General features: G+C 36.5%; 1 protein-coding gene across 1 annotated transcript; it reads right to left on the reverse strand.

Annotated features, from left to right (window-relative positions):
• Window positions 1–224: 224 nt before the first annotated feature.
• LOC105345145 (WD repeat-containing protein 27) lies at window positions 225–18,239 on the reverse strand. Its single transcript, XM_066087071.1, has 23 exons — window positions 18,087–18,239; window positions 17,476–17,716; window positions 16,742–16,883; window positions 16,474–16,598; window positions 16,272–16,385; window positions 15,654–15,906; window positions 14,941–15,139; window positions 14,688–14,791; window positions 14,482–14,570; window positions 5,412–5,584; window positions 5,205–5,287; window positions 4,538–4,634; window positions 4,374–4,454; window positions 4,155–4,264; window positions 3,730–3,819; window positions 3,351–3,523; window positions 3,057–3,190; window positions 2,684–2,778; window positions 2,459–2,580; window positions 2,142–2,239; window positions 1,792–1,894; window positions 1,542–1,640; window positions 225–625 (listed from the first exon to the last, which is right to left on the reverse strand). Exons 2-23 carry the CDS (start codon window positions 17,608–17,610, stop codon window positions 527–529), a joined length of 2,718 nt encoding a protein of 905 aa, XP_065943143.1. The 5' UTR covers window positions 17,611–17,716; window positions 18,087–18,239; the 3' UTR covers window positions 225–526.
• Between the last annotated feature and the right edge of the window lie 734 nt (window positions 18,240–18,973).

Here is an 18,973-nt window from a genome sequence, read left to right on the forward strand (position 1 = left end):
ACCGTAATGGGGCAGGGTTAGGCTATTATAGGGCTATCATTCTCTTTCCTCAAAACTTTGTTATTTTCACAATCCATAATGAGATAGATTGACTAAAGATTGGTCATCATCCTCTTTACTTTAAATTAATTATGTGTGCACTAAACAATAATGAAGCTAGGTTAATTAGTAGCGCATAATGCTTTAATTTCATTAAAAATGATCTCCCTTTAAATATTATGAATTTATTGATTATGTATCAATTTATTTAATAGGTGTAACAAAAATACAAGTACAATATAACAACAGTGCATACATCTTAATGAACATTTGGCACATACACATAGTACATATAGTCTAGAACACAAAATCTCAGACTCCTTTGTATGGGACAATTACTGCAATGCAACAATTTTTTTTCTTCTTCTGACAATTCAATAATCTTTCGAAATTTATAAATAATGATCTATTTTGGTTTGTGACAACATAACCATTCCACTTTGACAAGTGAAAAGCTGGTTTCCAGAGCTACACTCGAGACTCTTGGCTATCTTTGTTTCAAAGTTTCAGGTTCCTTTATTCCACTCAATACTTTAGGACTGTCTGTGAACAGTTTCAGCTTCCCATCCAGAGATGCTGTCATCAACTAAACAAAAAACACAACAAATAAGCATCTTTGGAGACTGCACATTGTATCTCACTACATCAAGACATACTTTTAAAGACACATGTCACAGGATGGCAATCTAAATGTTGTTAAATTTGTTGTACTAATCACTTTGGTTAAAAAACATCATACATGTACATGTAGTTTAGTGGTTAAAGTGTTGGGCTTGCAACCCCCCCCCCCCCCCCCCCCCCCAAACACAAATTTGAAACTGACTCGGGCTTAAGTTCATATTTACCATTACTAAATTTTCGAAAATTATATATATAAGATATTTTATATGCATCATGCTATCTATCATATTTTATTTTCTGCTAATTTGAGAAATATTTCTAGGTGTAGTTAACCCCCCCAAAACTATAGCCAAAAAAGTGAATTATATACATGTGCTTTTTCTATTTTCTGAGTAAGTTGGTAAAGAACAGTTTTCCCAAAGATCACTGTATAGGTTCCTTACTGAACACAGGGAATTAATACCTGCAATAATTGTGAGAAGCACTTCTTGCAGATTTTAAAATCTTGCTTTATTTTTCTGACAGTTTTGAACTCTAAGAAATTATAAAAAAAATAGTCCACTAGTCCATTATGATAAATATCAGCAAGCAAAAATTGCTCAATCATTCTTAGGTACTTTTATATATAATTATCTCATAAATTTACAACCAGGTTGACAATACCACTGATAAAATGATGTAAACATTTGAGAGATAATCTTAATCTACCGGTAATAATGTTTGAGATATAAAAGTTACCGCTAATATCAGTTAAGATATAATTAAGTTTCTATATATTGAGAAACATAAATATCATAAATACTGAGCAACCAGAAATTATTCAGTCTGATGAATGTTTGAGAAAATCATAATTCCGATATTTTCCCCAATACCTGCCTTACCTGTGAATGGAGTGGATGGAATGCTACAGCTGACACAGTGTCTGTGAAACCTGTTAGTTTGGAGCAATATGTACCTCCTCTGATGTCATAAACATAAACCTGAAAAACATCAATGAAGATTTAGCAAGTTTTTCATAGGTTTACAGATAAATGTTACATGGGTTTTACATGAATGCAAATTTCACAGGATTTTCATAAGATGTTATTCAAATTGATTGCATGGGATTTCAAAGGTACACAGCATACTTACGCATTTATCTTCAGCACCGGTCACAACATATTTACCACAAGGACTAAGGTCTACCCCACATGGGTATGACCTGTTTAAATGACCTTCATACCGTCGAACACATCTACAAAATTAGTTCAAAAAAGCACACTAAAAAAGACATAAAGAGACAGAAAAATAAACATATAAACACTATCTTCTATTTTTAAACAAAATTATCCATTGCATCTCTCTTACAGTGATAAAGTAGTTGAAATATACTGAGGTTTCATAATTTTTCATTACTAGATAAATATTAATATGGTTTCCCTCTTTGATTTGATTCACAATACCAACTCAATGTTCATAGAAGAAAGAAACTGTTCACTGACCTGTTGGCCCTCAGGTCCCATAGTTTGATGCAGTCACCGGCAGCTGATGTCAAGAACAAATCATAGGCGTCACGGGGGTGTGAGACAAACTTAGATCCCTACAGAAAAATAGAATATTTTGATGGTCAAGATACCATATGCTGACAATCTATTCCATGGATTTGTTCAAATATTAAAGCCAAATTTGGGGATCGTGGATCTGTACTAGAGTGTAATTTTTACTACATCTACATGTACTTTCCATCTCATAAAATCACAAAATTGGAACCTTAAACAACAATTATCAATAATCTTGGTGACACTGTAACAATACACACCTCATGTTGCTTTATACAATGGACTGGTCTCGTGTGGATGTCTGCTATTGTACGTACACACTTTCCAACATTCATGTCATAGACTTCTAATGATTTACTACTGCCTGCACACATAACAATATCTATAACTGCATTAAGGAAAATTCAAATGAACATACAACAAAGTGTACAGATGATGAACCATTTTGTTACAAAGTTTTGAATGAAACTGCTCAGATAGGATACAGGAGTAGAAATCATTCACAGCAGACAAGGCAGTGATGTACTGGGCATCCATAGTGAAGGACTGCACCTGCTTGTATTTACTCTTGCTCACATATCTACCAAAGAATCAAATGTTATAACGTAACTCTGAGAGAGAGAGAGAGAGAGAGAGAGAGAGAGAGAGAGAGAGAGAGAGAGAGAGAGAGCAATCAAGGGTTTTACATAAAAGTTTCAGGAAACACTACTGGGTGGTAGGTTTTTGTATAGAAGAGAGAGTTATATATGCTATGAAAGATACATGTATTACAAAGTCAGTTCCAGCAAATATTTTTATTGTGTGGTTCTTTTGGTACACAGGTTTATAGTTCCTGGAAGCAGTTGATTATGGACTGACCTTTTGATATCTTGTTTGGTGGGATCCAGGTGGTATTTATACATGTACAGTGTGTTGGAAGATGTTAAAATCAGGAAGCGATCCATGTAGTAGAACTGAGCATTCTTAATCTCCTTTGGAAATTGTGCATTCTCCTGCAAAATAACACAAATTGATCAAACACTCATAACCAACAAAAGTTTATAATGACATGTTAAACCAGAGAATGTGATCATCATTTTGAAATCGCTTTTACTTTATTTCATTTGGAATACAAAAATCACATATTTATTAAGGAAACCAGCATTACTGAACCTTGTCCTTCTTTGGTCCATCTCCTTCTGCCAAGTTGTGGAGTTTGGTTGCTATGGTGAGGACAGCCTCAGTCTGACCTCGTTGCCATAGTCGCACAGTTTTGTCATCACATGCTGACACCAACCAACTAGAGTCGCAACTCCAACGCACATCATTCACAATGTGGTTGTGTGCTGTAAATGAATATTGAAAATGTTTAATTATGCCAGGTATAAAAACTTAAAGTTTGATCGATGATTTCTATTAGTGAAGACTTTTCTTTGAGTTTGACCAATTCCTTGTTTCATAAAATTCACATATATACAAATGATAGAGCTTCACTGATGATCAAGAGTGTAAAAAGTTTTGATAATACAATGTAATAGATTATTACATGTACCTAAACTGTAGCTTCCTTTTTCCTTGTATGGTATGCGAAACACTTGGGCAGACTTATTGGCAAGAGCACAAGCAAGACTTAGCCCATCTCCTGCACATTAAAATGTAATGCAAAGCAATAAAGCTAGATGATAATGACCTTACACCATTTTTATGGACTGGGGCTAGGTCCATTTTTAAATTAGAGAAAAGCAGAGACATTTTTTAGATATTGGTAGAGACAACTTGCATATTAACTCATCATAATTTTTTCTGGCATTCTGTCAAAAACTTTTGACCATTTATCGTAAAAACAAATATCTACATTTCAAGTCATGAAAACTCAATGGCCTAGTTAAATCGAGATTTCTTGAGTCAGTTGTGAAAAAAGTATATGGACCAGTTCAATTTTAATCATAAATGGGCCAAGCACATATTACAACACACCTGAGTAAGATATTGCATTGATTGGAGTTGGTCTTTCTGCAACAAACCAGCCACAAACAAAGTCTTTAGGTGGGCCTGGATTGGTAGGATATTCCTTATCAAGGGCATTCCTAGGGTTAAAATAATAATATATAAATTTTAGGTTTGGAATTTGTCCTGAATGAAATCTGTGAATTCTTTAGAACTCAAACAGAATCAGTGCATCACTAAAGAACTCACTCTAATAAGCCCGTAGATGGTTTCTTCTTCACTGCTGAGGATTGCTTTGTGGAGCTTGTTTTTGGTTTAAACATGGTCGTTCTGTAGAAATAAGAAAAGTTGCAAATGTATTCACATGGAGTTTAGAAAAAAAATTTTGATATGGACATGAAAGTTATAAATACCTTGGAGCCTCTGTGTAGCCTGATGATTTAATCTTGCTCTGGAAGGTCAATGGCTGATCTTTGACCCCTTGACCTGGTTTGCCAGGGGAAATGTATCCTGAAAAACAAAATAATTCTCACTGAACATTGAATCTTTATTTAAAATAACTACAAACAAATCTTTTCTCTACATTTTTTTTTAATATTTTGTAGAATCAGTCAATGTTTGACAGTTCAAGTGGACATAGTGCCGTGGCTTTATCTATTGTGATACCTAATTAAACACAAGGAATTAATATCTGTCTTAAATTGCTAGAAGCACACCTCATGGATTTTAAAATCTCATATTTATTTTTCTGACAGATGTGAACTATGTAAAACTATTTCATATTCTTGGATTTGATGCAAAACAGTAGAATATCAGAACTGAGTACAGGTGTAAATAAGGAATATACGGTATATGAATGTAAACAAATTCATTGAATGAAGTAAAAGTACCCAAAAATCCACAAATATTGAAAAATATACACAGGTACTTTACAGACCACAATATCAACATTGGTCACAAACATTACATAATATGAATCATTTGTTCTATACCACAAATGTGTCTTTACACTTTATTTTTTAAGGACTTTATGCAATTACTCTACAAAAATGTGACCATTGAGTGAAACAGTTTCAATACCTTTCTGTATTTTAGTTGTAGAGTCTTCTTTCTGTTTTGGAACAAGCCCTTGCTTGAGTATTGAGTTTGGCAGCATGGGTTCACTATAACAATATAATAATATTCCTATAATAATAATACAATGTATTTTTTTTTTTTGACTCCTGTAGAAATCAAATATTAAATCCAAATTGGGTGATTATAATTAAATTAAGTTAATCTTTATACCTGGATAAGACTGTCAGACTCTGTTGGTTTTGATTTCCTGGTAACTCTGAAGAAATACTAGATAAGTCCTCAAGACTTGTACTGAAGCTACAAGGCTTTGATCTTGATGTGGCATGGTCCCATTTCAAGAGATGAACATGATTTTGAAAATGGCTGCCAATCACACAGTAAATCTAAAGAAGGAAAACTTACCAGTAATGATCAATTATTACATAAAATAAATGAACAACAAGAGGCCCATGGGCCACATCGCTCACCTGAGGAACAATAGGTATGATAAAATCAGCTTAATGGAGTCATAATACAAACTATCTGGACAATGTACAATAATACATGTAGATCCTGTATAAATAAAATCCATTTTCCCCTGGATATTCTTATGTTTATAATCATTAGTCCCTTTTCTAACAAGATGATTTTATAGTCTTATCATATGTTGAGTATTGCAGTTCTCAAAATGATCCTTAACAATAGTTTATATATTAGATATAAACGTACATCAAACTATGAACCTTCTCGGGAGGCCAAAGAATTGTCCTGGGGCCAAAGTCTTAACAATTATAAAGAAACATCTGGCTGATTAGTTTCTGAGAAGATTTTTAAAGATTTACCCTATATATTCCTTTGTTAAAATTTGACCCCCCCATTGTGGCCCCACCCTACCCCTGGGGATCATGATTTTCACAACCATGAATCTACACTACCTGAGGATGCTTTCACACACGTTTCAGCTTTCCTGGCTGATTAGTTTCTGAGAAGAAGATTTTTAAAGATTTACTCTGTTTATTCCTATCTAAAACATCGACCTCCCATTGTGGCCCAAACCTACCCCCAGGGTTATGATTTTCACAAATTTGAATCTACACTACCTGAGGATGCTTCCACACAAGTTTCAGCTTTCCTGGCTAATTAGTTTCTGAGAAGAAGATTTTTAAAGATTTACTCTATTTAATCATATGTTAAACTTCGACCCCCCATTGTGGCCCCATTCTACCCCCAGGGGTTATTATTTTCACAACTTTGAATCAACACTACCTGAGGATGCTTCCAAAGAAGTTTCAGCATTGCCGGCTGATTAGTTTCTGAGAAGAAGATTTTTAAAGATTTACTCTATATATTCCTATGTTTAACTTCGATCCCCCATTGTGGCCCCACCCTTCCCCCGGGGGTCATGATTTTCACAACTATGAATTTACACTACCTGAGGATGCATCCACAAAAGTGTCAGCTTTCCTGGCTGATTAGTTTCTAAGAAGAAGATTTTTAAAGATTTACTCTATATATTCCTATTTTAAACTTCGATCCCCCATTGTGGCCCCACCCTACCCCCGGGGGCCATGATTTTCACAACTATGAATCTACACTACCTGAGGATGCTTTCACACAAGTTTCAGCTTTCCTGGCTGATTAGTTTCTGAGAAGAAGATTTTTAAAGATTTACTCTATATATTCCTATGTTAAACTTCGATCCCCCATTGTGGCCTCACCGTACCCCGGGGGTCATGATTTTCACAACTTTGAATCTACACTACCTGAGGATCCTTCCACACAAGTGTCAGCTTTCCTGGCCGATTAGTTTCTGAGAAGAAGATTTTTAAAGATTTATTCTATATATTCCTATGTAAAACTTCGATCCTTCATTGTGGCCCAACCCTACCTCCGGGGATCATGATTTTCACAAATTTGTATCTACATTACCTGATGATGCTTTCACACAAGTTTCAGCTTTCCTGGCTGATTAGTTTCTGAGGAGAAGATTTTTAAAGATTTACTCTATATATTCATTTGTTAAACTTCGACCCCCCATTGTGGCCCCACCCTCAGGTGAGCTAAAAAGGTTAAGTTTACAATACAATAAGTTGTTAAAGTTGGTTTCTGGAAGAACAGACTTTGAAAATTTTCTTAATAAATATTGACAAATATTTTACTTTTTTAAGCTTTAGTTTTTAACATCTGTGTACAAACATAGAATTGTGAGCAAATCGCTGTATCTTGCTTATAATTCGAAGCTTAACACTCAAATATGGTTAGTAAATAGAAATTGTAAACAATTAAACACAAGAAACATGCACTACATGTATAACAAATAAAGAACACAATTTATTTTTTCGAAATGAATCATATATATATACATGTATATACCTACATATTTCCGTCAGCGATATCAAACTCTATTTAAACTGAATAAACTCGAAAAAATGCCGAGCATCTCAACAAAACCTATTGCATTAATCTACATGTACCATTACGCAAAAGATAATGCCGAATTACCGATAGAATGAATTGTATTTCAGTACCCGTCCCCTACATCCGATTTTGCTTAATTTGCGCAGGTAAACAGTTAACTGTTTGATTTACCGAAGTCTCTGTTTGATTTGATACGTAAAAATCACGAAATACAGACGATAGTTTCCAGGTTACAAAGCATAATGAGAACGAAACGAAAATCAGAACAAGCTAACACCAACGTCATGTGTGAAAACTGTCAACGCATTGAAATATTTAGCCTCAATTTACTTCACAAAATCGGCACCAATATTATACAGTTGTTGACTGGGGTCGAGGGCAACAGTTGATCTGTCGGACCGGCTCATAAACTGTTGCCCAAGGCCGAAGGCCGCGGGCAACAGTTTGCAAGCCGGTCCGACAGATCAACTGTTGCCCGAGACACAGTCAACAACTGTTTTGTTATACCCCTTCTAATCAATAACACGTTTTCGCGGAATGTGACGTCACCGGTCAACAGTCTTTTTTAACAGTCGATTTTAACAGTTCCAATCCAACAGTTCCAGTCCAACAGTCAATATGCTGGACTTTTTTTCGTATAGAGTTATATAGTAACTGTTTTACAGGGGTATAACAAATTTTGTATGTTTCAAAATTTCCCTTCATACGCGAACTGTTGCACAACAAGCAAATTCATCATAGTCAGATCGACCCTTTTTCGTATAATGTCATGGCTGCTTTAAACAAAGAACCTCGTTTTAGAAGTATGGAATCATTTTACCGGATGCCGAACCCTGTATCAATATGTCAAGAACTTTAGACAGGAACGTGGAGATCTACTATTTATTTAGAAGCACATGGTACATCATCATAACATAGCGCGCACAAATCGGAATCAATGTCGCTTGTGTGATATACAAAAATACATGATCTTTTGCGTGGCCGCTTAGGCACATTATCAAACGTACAACTATAAATAGTTATAGTAATATTGTTACATCTCCCTTTTTTTTTATCAAACAATATGAACAAAAGGAAAAGATCTACAGCTACTTGTAAATATTGACTAGCTTGACAATATTATGCAAAAATATCTAAAACTTTACATTTGACTAGACTTTGAAAATAATGCAAAGACAACAGTTCACAACAGTCAGACATTGTACACCGCTTGCACACAGTTCTCCAAATAACGTGGTGGTTTCACAACGCGGCCATAACGAGTGGTCGGAGCGGACTCTCTGTTAGTTGTTACTTCACTGCTCGTAATTACCATTGGTTGGTCATTTGCGTTTTGTTCCAGGTCAGCAGTTTCATCTATGGCTGGTTTTCGATCGTTCTCAGGAAGATCCTCGATAGACGGTGATGTGTATTCCGGAAATACCGTAAAGTCATTTCTTTCCTCACGTGTATCTTTTAGGTGAGATCGGTTTCTCCTGTACGTTCCGTCTTGAGTTTGCACGTTATACGATCTGGATCCTTCTCTTCCGATGATTGTTCCTTTCTTCCACTCCTTGTCTCGCAGTTGTGTTGGCTTCATTCGCACTGTGTCTCCTGGTTGCAATTCGCGTAGTTCTTTCGCTGTTCGGTTATAGTAGTGCGCTTGTCTGTCTTTTTCCTTCCTCATGTTCTTGATGTTAGCTCGATCACCAACAGATGAGAGTAGTGATTCTTTTACAGGCATCAGCGTTTTGGTTCTACGGTTCATTAGTCGCTGACACGGACTCTCTCCAATACCCTGGGATGGTGTGTTTCTGAAATCCAGTACAGCAAGCCATGGGTCTTGTCCACTGTGTTTAGCTTTTCTCATCAGTTGCTTTGCTGATTTAACTGCATTTTCTGCTTTCCCATTTGATTGTGGGTAGGCTGGACTCGATGTTCTATGGTCGAATTCCCACATATGCTTAAATTTACTGAATTGTTGAGAGGAAAATTGGGGTCCATTGTCACTGATGACTTTGTCTGGAATTCCATGCCTAGCGAAGTGTTGTTTTAACTTGTTGATCACTGCTGCTGATGAAGTGGTCTCCAATCTGTCTATTTCGAAGAAATTGCTGAAGTAGTCTACTGTGATGAGGTACTGGTCATTGCTGACTGGTGACTGGAAAAGGTCTACTCCTACGACAGACCACGGACGGTTAGGTGTCTCATGCGAGATGTGACATGGTGTCAGAAGTAAAAAGTGAGTACGTTTTAAGTAACAGACACTTGCTTTGTGGAACATACATTGGTGTATTGAGAAAAACGTCGAAGTACGTCTGTGGACCGAATTTCCTCGCATGCAGAGAAACGCAGCGTTGGAGTTTGAAGTAGACTTTATTCGTAAGAGCCGATGAGCATCACTGATCAGATTGACTTTAGTGAATCCTTACGACATTTATTCAATATGGGAGACCAGGCAGCGGCCATGCAGAGTCACATTCCGTTACCCCCGAAACTAGATTTAGGCGGGAACATTTCTCAAACATGGAAAACGTGGAAACAAATATGGAACTCTTACGTGATAGTGACAGGACTTGCAGACAAAGACAATGCGTACCAAGTGGCAACGTTTATTACCTGCATCGGACATGAAGCATTAGAGGTATATAACGGACTTCCGTTCAGAGATGAAAATGAAAAAAATGACCCCACTGTCATCCTAAGATTAATGGAGGAGTACTGTGTGGGAAAGACAAACACGATATATGAAAGGTACGTCTTTAACAACAAGCATCAGGAATCCAGTGAATCTGTGGACGCTTACGTCACAAAATTGAGGAAACTATCACTGACATGTGAGTTTGGCCAGTTAGCAGATCAGATGATACGAGACAGAATAGTCTGTGGCATAAAAGACAATGCAGTTAGAAAAAAGTTACTACAAGAAGCTGACTTGTCATTACAGAAGTGCGTTGACATATGTCGAGCAGCTGAAAAGACTGCAACCCAGATTAAATCTATGAACCTGCAAGATGAAGTTCATGCACTGAACAAGTCATCTAGAAAACCTCTCAAGGCCAACGCTCCACACAAGGAACAGAGAAAAGGAGGAAAGCCTCATCACGCCGGAGGAAAACCTCATCACGCATCAGGGAAATCTCACCAAGCAAAGAAAACCTCGTGCAGCTTTTGTGGATATCAGCATCCAAGAGAGAAGGAAGCTTGTCCAGCTTACGGCAAAGTCTGTGCAAATTGTGGCAACAAGAACCACTTTAAATCCGTATGCCGACAACCCGAGAAGAGAGTACATTTGTTGGAGAACTGCGACTCTGACTCTACATCTGATGATGAAATTCTCAGTGTGGAACAGACCTCGGGAAAAGAACATCCAAAGAAATTATTCGCTCGTATGAAAATTAATGACCAGTCAAAACTAGTGAAGTTTCAGATTGACTGTGGTGCAACCTGCAATGTGTTAAGCCAGGACATTATCCCGAAAAATGTGAGATTTCATAGAGGACAGCACACCTTGAGAGTCTACAATGGCCAAGAGATGAAGACCATTGGTGCCTGCGAAATTACCTTGACCAATCCAAAGAACGGAGAAAGTTATGATGAGAACTTTGTCGTTGTCAATAGTGGGTCACACCCCATTCTGGGTTCAAGCACAAGTCAACGTATGAAATTAATTGCTGTACAGCATGATAACATCATGAACATAGAGGACTCCGCTGAGGATCGGAAACTCTCTAGGGAAGAAATTGAGAAGAAGTTTGGAGACATCTTCACTGGAAATGGACGTTTCAGTGAACAAGTACATCTGGAAGTAGATAATACGGTTCCCCCAGTGAAACTTCCATTGCGACGAGTCCCAGTCGCAATCAAACCCCTACTACAGCAAGAGCTGAAAAGGCTGGAAGGGTTACAAGTCATTGAAGCAGTGAACCAGCCAACTGACTGGGTCTCGAGCCTCTTAGCATTCAAGAAATCCAATGGCAAGTTACGTATTTGTATAGATCCGAAGCCTTTGAACAAGGCCCTGCGGCGCAGTCATTACCCACTTCCGATAATCGAAGATATATTACCGGATTTAGCAAAAGCACGTATCTTCACACTCTGCGATGTGAAGAATGGGTTCTGGCACGTTGAGCTAGATGAGCCGTCCAGCTATCTTACAACCTTCGAAACTCCATATGGACGTTATCGCTGGCGTCGTCTACCATTTGGGATCTCACCAGCACCGGAAATATTCCAGCATCGATTGGAACTAGCCATTCAAAACTTACCTGGTGTTAAAGCTGTAGCAGATGACATCCTCATCTACGGAGAAGGAGAAAGTGAAGAGGAAGCCATACGTGACCATGATCAGAAGCTGAGCAGATTCCTTTATCGTTGCCGTGAACAAGGAATCAAGTTGAACAAGGACAAGTTCAAGTTGCGACTAAAAGAAATGCCCTACATTGGACATGTACTGACAACCAAGGGACTGAAGCCTGACCCTCATAAAGTACAGGCTATCATTGACTTTGAAACTCCTAAGGATGTAGCCGGTGTTCATAGATTCCTAGGACTAGTGAACTACCTAGCCAAGTTTATGAACAACTTAAGTGTCATGTGCGATCCGATTCGTTCCCTCATACACAAGAACGTTGTTTGGAGATGGACACATGAGCATGAAGAAGCCTTTAGCAAGATCAAAGAAGCAATATCACAGGCACCTGTATTGAAATACTTTGACTCGAAGCTAGAAACGACGCTGCAGTGTGATGCATCAAGCACTGGACTTGGCGCAACCCTTCTACAGCAAGGACAGCCTATCGCTTATGCGAGCAGAGCCTTGACTCCAGCTGAACAGCAGTATGCACAGATTGAAAAAGAGCTATTGGCTGTGGTGTTTGGAATGGAACGATTCAACCAGTACACATATGGAAGAAAAGTACTTGTGGAAAGCGACCACAAACCCTTAGAAATAATTCACAAGAAACCTCTGATCTCCGCTCCAAAACGCCTTCAACGCATGTTTTTGAGACTACAGAAGTACGAAATTGAGATCATGTACAAGCCAGGCAAGGAAATGTACGTGGCAGACGCTCTATCCAGAGCTCATCCCAAGAAACTATCCAAAGAAGCTTGTACAGAAGAAGTGTTCAAGATATTTGAAGATATCAACATGGTGGAATACCTACCAATCTCACAAGCAAGGATGTTGAAGATTAAACAAACCAGTGACGTAACACACGAGTTGCTGAAGAAAACTATCCTTGAAGGATGGCCGAGAACCAAGGAAAGTACACCCATGGAAGTGCACCCTTACTTTCATGTGAGAGATGAACTTTCCGTTCAAGATGGTATCGTATACAGAGGAACCCGCTGTGTCATACCAAAGGGATTACGGGCAGAAGTAATGAGGAAGCTTCACCAGTCACACATTGGAGCAGAAGGGTGTCTTCGCAGAGCCAGAGAATGTGTGTATTGGCCAGGCATGAACTCAGAAATCAAGGATCTAGTCTCTAAGTGTGACACTTGTAGAACTTATGAACCGTCACAACAGAAAGAAACTCTCATCCCACTTCTGACACCATGTATCAATATGTCAAGAACTTTAGACAGGAACGTGGAGATCTACTATTTATTTAGAAGCACATGGTACATCATCATAACATAGCGCGCACAAATCGGAATCAATGTCGCTTGTGTGATATACAAAAATACATGATCTTTTGCGTGGCCGCTTAGGCACATTATCAAACGTACAACTATAAATAGTTATAGTAATATTGTTACAAACCCGAAGCTATTAAACTGATTGAAACACGCATTTCCTTTATTATTATTTTCGTAATAACTCAGATTTGAAACAAAATTTCCACTTAATTTTTGCAATTTATATTTTCCTTCCCATAAGGATAATTTATGCTAAACTATGTTGAATTTGCCTCGGTAGTTCTTGAGAAGAAGATTTTTAAAAATGCACCCCCCTTTTTCTACAGTTTCAAGGTTTTCTCCGCTTTGAATACAGATCAAACTTTTATTTCTGCAATTTATATTCGCCCTCCCATAAGGATGATTTGTGCCAAATTTGGTTGAAATTGGATAAGCGGTTTTAGAGAAGAAGTTCAAAATGTAAAAAGTTTACAGACGGACAGACGGACGGACGGACAGACGGACGGACAGACGGACGACGGACAAAATGTGATCAGAATAGCTCACTTGAGCTTTCAGCTCAGGTGAGCTAAAAATTATATACGATTGCTTAAAATGTATGAACAACAATGGAATTATTTGAGAGGTTTAGCAGGCCAACAGGTACGTGTACTTGTAAGTGTTGGATACAAGTTAGAACTACGAGTACCAGCTCACATTATTTTTCTTGTTTAGCAGTTGTAACGTGTACCTGTACGTGTAAATGTTTTAATGTAATTCTAGATATCCTCTCCTACTAAGATGAGAATATTAGTCACAGTAGAAAATTGAGAATTCTGCATGTGTTAATTCTATTATAAATCATTGTTTATATATGTATGTTTTTGTTTATCACAGACGAATAAAAAAACAGAGCCATTGCATGTATTGGAGGAAGAGATACGTGTATTAAAGCTTTAATAACATATTAAGTTTTAATGAAAATTTATGTTTGCTGATATCAGTATTCACATTAAATATTCAGGCATAAGAAAAATAAACATATTTTGTAAAAAAAAAAAAAAAAAAAAAAATAGCCACAGAAGCTACAAGTTCGACCTTACAGGTACTTTGCAATCTACACGTATGTTCATTCATAGAAATTCATCATTACACAAACTGATGACGTAATACACATATTTTCCTTTCTACACGTACACGTACGCATACACGTTGGTTTGCTAAACCTCTCTATGATTTATTAACTGGATACAAAATTATATCAAGCTGTTACTCTGACCTTCTCTGGGTCATCCCCCTGACTGAAGTAGGTAGAACCAGCATTGTTAATGTACATTTCCTTACTTTCTGAGTTTGATGGAACTGGATCTTAAAAAAATGTGAAAAAGAAATTGTCATTTTTCATAACAGGACAGGGTACCAGACTACAAATAAGCGCTTAATGAAATATTCAGTTAATAAGAAAAACTATGCAGAGATGTGTACCTTGAAGATCATAATACTGAATGACTTCCATTGTTTTGGCATTTATCTGAAGCAGCGCCCCTGTTGTTCCGATGACTAACATGGGGGAGGCACTGAATAAATCCCTATACAGAAAGGAAAATAATTATATTTTTTATTTTAAGTAATAAAATCAAATCTAGATTTCCTGTTGGTCAGAAAAATAGGTCATTCTTATAGTGAGAATTAATGCGAGATGCAAATGTGACACAACAGTGCTGATTCATTGAGATACCTAATCATGGTGTTCGCTCGCTGAAGAAAACCGACAGATCGGGCTGAACTACCCCTGTCGTCTTCAGGGACCCAGGAGAAGTAAAGCCCGAGGACGGCACACCCTGTCTCTGCCACATCCTGTACATTTACCTCCTCCCTGGGTTCTCCGTTGTCTCCTCTCCTCTGGTATGAGGGCTTACTGCTAATAGTCACTGGACCTAAAAGTTTTAATATATTTGTTTTAATACATCGTGTTATCGTACTACATACAATTAACATGTAGTTTCTTTATCTCTAATCATTTAATGAAATGATTTTGAGTTATCATATATATATTTTATACATGATCCTCTGGTATGAGGGCTTACTGCTAATAGTCACTGGACCTAAAAGTTTTAATATATTTGTTTTAATACATCGTGTTATCGTACTACATACAATTAACATGTAGTTTCTTTATCTCTAATCATTTAATGAAATGATTTTGAGTTATCATATATATATTTTATACATGATCAACTGAAATGCAAAAAGCCAGGTACGTGCACTACCTAGAAACTGTCATTTTTCATTACATTCTGTTCATAAATTTATTTCAGTTCACAAAGGAGTCAAGAAACTGTATTAAATTTATTGGTACATGTATACTGGTAGCTTTTGATAATTGTATATAAAAATAAAAATTGGTCAATCTTTCAATACTAAGAGTGCAATATTTCACATAAGATATACCATTCTTTTGGGATGTTGGTGAGAGTAAACTTTGCTCTTTGCTCTGTCTGTATTTATCCATAATTTTCCCAATGTTGATTTGATGAACACATCGGAAGTCTTTACCGTCAGATAAGTCGTAAACTCTGACGATGCCGTCAGCGGTTCCTATAGCGACCTGAGGTACGTGGAGGTTCATACTCATGCTGATGAAGGGTGAGGCAGTGATGATGGTGGACTGGTAAACCAGGGACAGGTCAGCAATGTTCCACACCTGAAAAAATATGGCAGGTGTCCATTTCGTTGGGTCTTGACAATTTCGTTATAGATATAACTTTTCGTACGTGTAATACATCATTGTTCAGATCTTTGAAATCAAAGGTAACATTTCTTTCCTTGAGACTTGTAGCAATCATTTCAAAATGGCTAAAGGGCTTTGTTTATTTTATTTGATATGTTCTGCAGGAGTATTATAGGTGGTGATATGGTAAATTATAATTCCAACTTTAGAGTAAGGGTATATGAGATGGGTGCATGTGCCTGTATTTTACCAACAAAACCTTATTCATATCCATTGTTTTTTAGAGAAAATATCAATTTTAAAAACAACGATATCAAGAAATGACAATCTTCAGAAACCTTAAAGGTCCTGTCCTCTGATATGGTAACTAATGTAGATGAATAATGGGGACAAAACTCTGCGCAAGTGACCCGATTCAGATGACCTTCCAGGGCTGCAATAACTTCCGATGTCTACAACATAAAATCTCAGCATCAATAAAGCTTTTTGAAAGTAACTTCCAAAATTTTACATTCCTTGTTGAAAAAAAAACCAACTTACATTTGAACGCAGTATAAGAACGTCATTGTTATTGCATGCAGCCACCAGAGAGTCATCTGGGCTGAACGCGCAGTGTTGTATGTATCCCAGTGTTGTTCCAATAATTACACCTTTGATTTGTTCACCTGCATGCAAAGAAATCAATAACACATATAATCATTACATAGCACTATCAGACTGTATCTTTTATCTGCAGTTTAATATTTTGGTGGATAATGTCATCAATTTTTCATGAATTACTACGTGATTGTTAAGAATCTGAATTAACCTTTCTCAGCTTTCTCCAAAGCTTGGTGGATGTTCCATACTATTATGTAGTCCTCTGCAGCTGAACATAATCTTTTTGGGTCTGGTTTGTTCCCTAGCACCAAACTGGTCAAAATTTTACGATGGCCTTCTAGTTTTAGAGGCTAGAACAAAATGAAGTTATCCATGCATCAATAAAGCATGTCTGTCACATTATGTATCTGTTCTACAGCCTTTCAAACCTAAGGTGTATTTAGAGCAAGTTGTACCCGAGTCACATGAATTTCATGTAAACATTGTTTTCATCATTTACATCTATAGTCAGTTTAAAGTTACTGTTTCCATCACATTTTGCGTAATAATCTAATATTCATAATGCCTTTGTGCCAAAAAACATGCACTCATTCACTAGATTAAATGTCCAGTTATTCTGTATGACTTCAGGTTGACAGGTTCCAATACACAGTCAACGTCTTTTGTGATTTTACATTGCAAATGACATGAAAAGTACCCAGATGCATGATAACGTTGACAAATTGTGCAAGGTGTTCCAAGTACAGGTACTTCAAAATTGAGAAAAGATGTCAGATTTTCTCAATACGAATCTTTTTTTTTTTTAAGAAATCTGTTTGATTTCATTTGGACATCAGACACAACTTCTTTGACAAGTAGTTGTATTTTTGTAATTTGAATGAAATCATCAAAAAGTCTTGGAAATGGTGAACTGCAAAAGACTATAACATGAAATTAAAATACCTGTGCTGATGGATCTGATAGGTTCCACACTCCCACAACCGTCCTTGTAAGCGGGAGCCCTATGAAGTTTCCATCACAAGCCACTTGGACATGAGCTGGGTTGTACCCAGTTTTCATGCATTCTATGTACTCCATTTTTTGTTAACAAGGTGCCTTCATTCTTTATTCATGAATATGTTTGGTGGGCTGAGGAAATTGCACTATTGATCTAATCATCACACAATATATCAAGTTCACATACCTAAAACATTAAGAAAAACACTAATATCAAAGTTTTTCTTTTTGTTTTGCTATTGTTGTTGTTTTGGTTTTTCTGTGTCTTCGTAAAAGAATAATATAGATTTGCATATTTTACAAAATACGTTTTGTAAAAGAACGATCAAGATGTTCATTGGATCTGATGTTTGATCCTATTACGTTGTTAGCATAAACATATAAAGAGTGCTTGCTATATGCGTCTTTATAGCTAAAATACAAAATCTAGTCAATTAACGATTCCGATAATCTGTCATCAATATCGGCAAAATATGACTGAGGAAATTCTAACCACAGCAGTTCACTCTTATTTTGCTTCAAACACTTGCAATTCAAAAACTAATCACAGCGCTTACCTAAAATGTGTTAGCTGGTCACATAAGCGTTCTAAACTTTTTTATTCGATCGAAAAAAATTAAATGTAATCTTTTTTTGTTTTCTCCGCGTGAAAGTTTGTTTACTATCTCCAAACAGATACAGACAACTCGTACCAAAATTTATTCTAATAATTAGATAACTCTTACCTTAGATTCACCAGCTGCTTGGTAAAACCAAGGACAATAACAATTTTTCAACTATAATTAAAATTGAATTTTTTGGTCTGTTCACATTTGATCACTCCACTAACAACACAGGGTTTTGACACAATCTGTGCCAAAAAAAAAAAAAATGTATATATAGTATATTATACTATAATTATATATGATTGATTTTTTTTTTGCTTTATTGTTTTGATTGTCAATGCAAGATGGATTGGTTGGTAACGCATCTGATCGATTGATCAATTCAGGAGGTCTGCCTGACAAGAGATCAGGGGTCCTGGTTCAAATCTTAGTCTTTTCTGTCTATATACTGTACACATCTTGGAGTTTAAATTTTAATACGCAGTAATAACTTTTAATTTTTTTTACCATCATATCAATCTTTTGATATTTTGTGAAGAAAAAAACTATATAGAGACATCGTAAAAACTAAGTAGTTATTTGTATCCCCATGAAACTCAGAAAGTCACAAAATAATACCTTATTCCTTCATCAGATGCTCATGCATAGTGTATAAAATGCACTTTTGATCATTAATTGATATCCTAAAATATGACAAGTACATGTATACACAATTTAGAATGAAACATTTATTATAATACATCACATTCTTGTGATCAAAACAAAACATAGGACCTGCTAATAAAATTGTTACAGGGATATTTTAAATTGTCAAGATATTGTCTACCAATGCTGGATTT

The sequence above is a fragment of the Magallana gigas genome, chromosome 6, assembly GCF_963853765.1.
Source record: "Magallana gigas chromosome 6, xbMagGiga1.1, whole genome shotgun sequence".
In the NCBI taxonomy this organism is placed as follows: Eukaryota; Metazoa; Mollusca; class Bivalvia; order Ostreida; family Ostreidae; genus Magallana; species Magallana gigas.

Coding starts and splice junctions, on each gene's coding strand:
- LOC105345145 (XM_066087071.1), bottom strand. CDS start 17,610: ATGGAGTACATAGAATGCATGAAAACTGGGTACAACCCAGCTCATGTC. Junction 16,884..17,475: donor TATCAGATCCATCAGCACAG/GTATTTTAATTT, acceptor ATTTTGTTCTAG/CCTCTAAAACTAGAAGGCCA. Junction 4,265..4,373: donor CCATCTACGGGCTTATTAGA/GTGAGTTCTTTA, acceptor TTTTAACCCTAG/GAATGCCCTTGATAAGGAAT.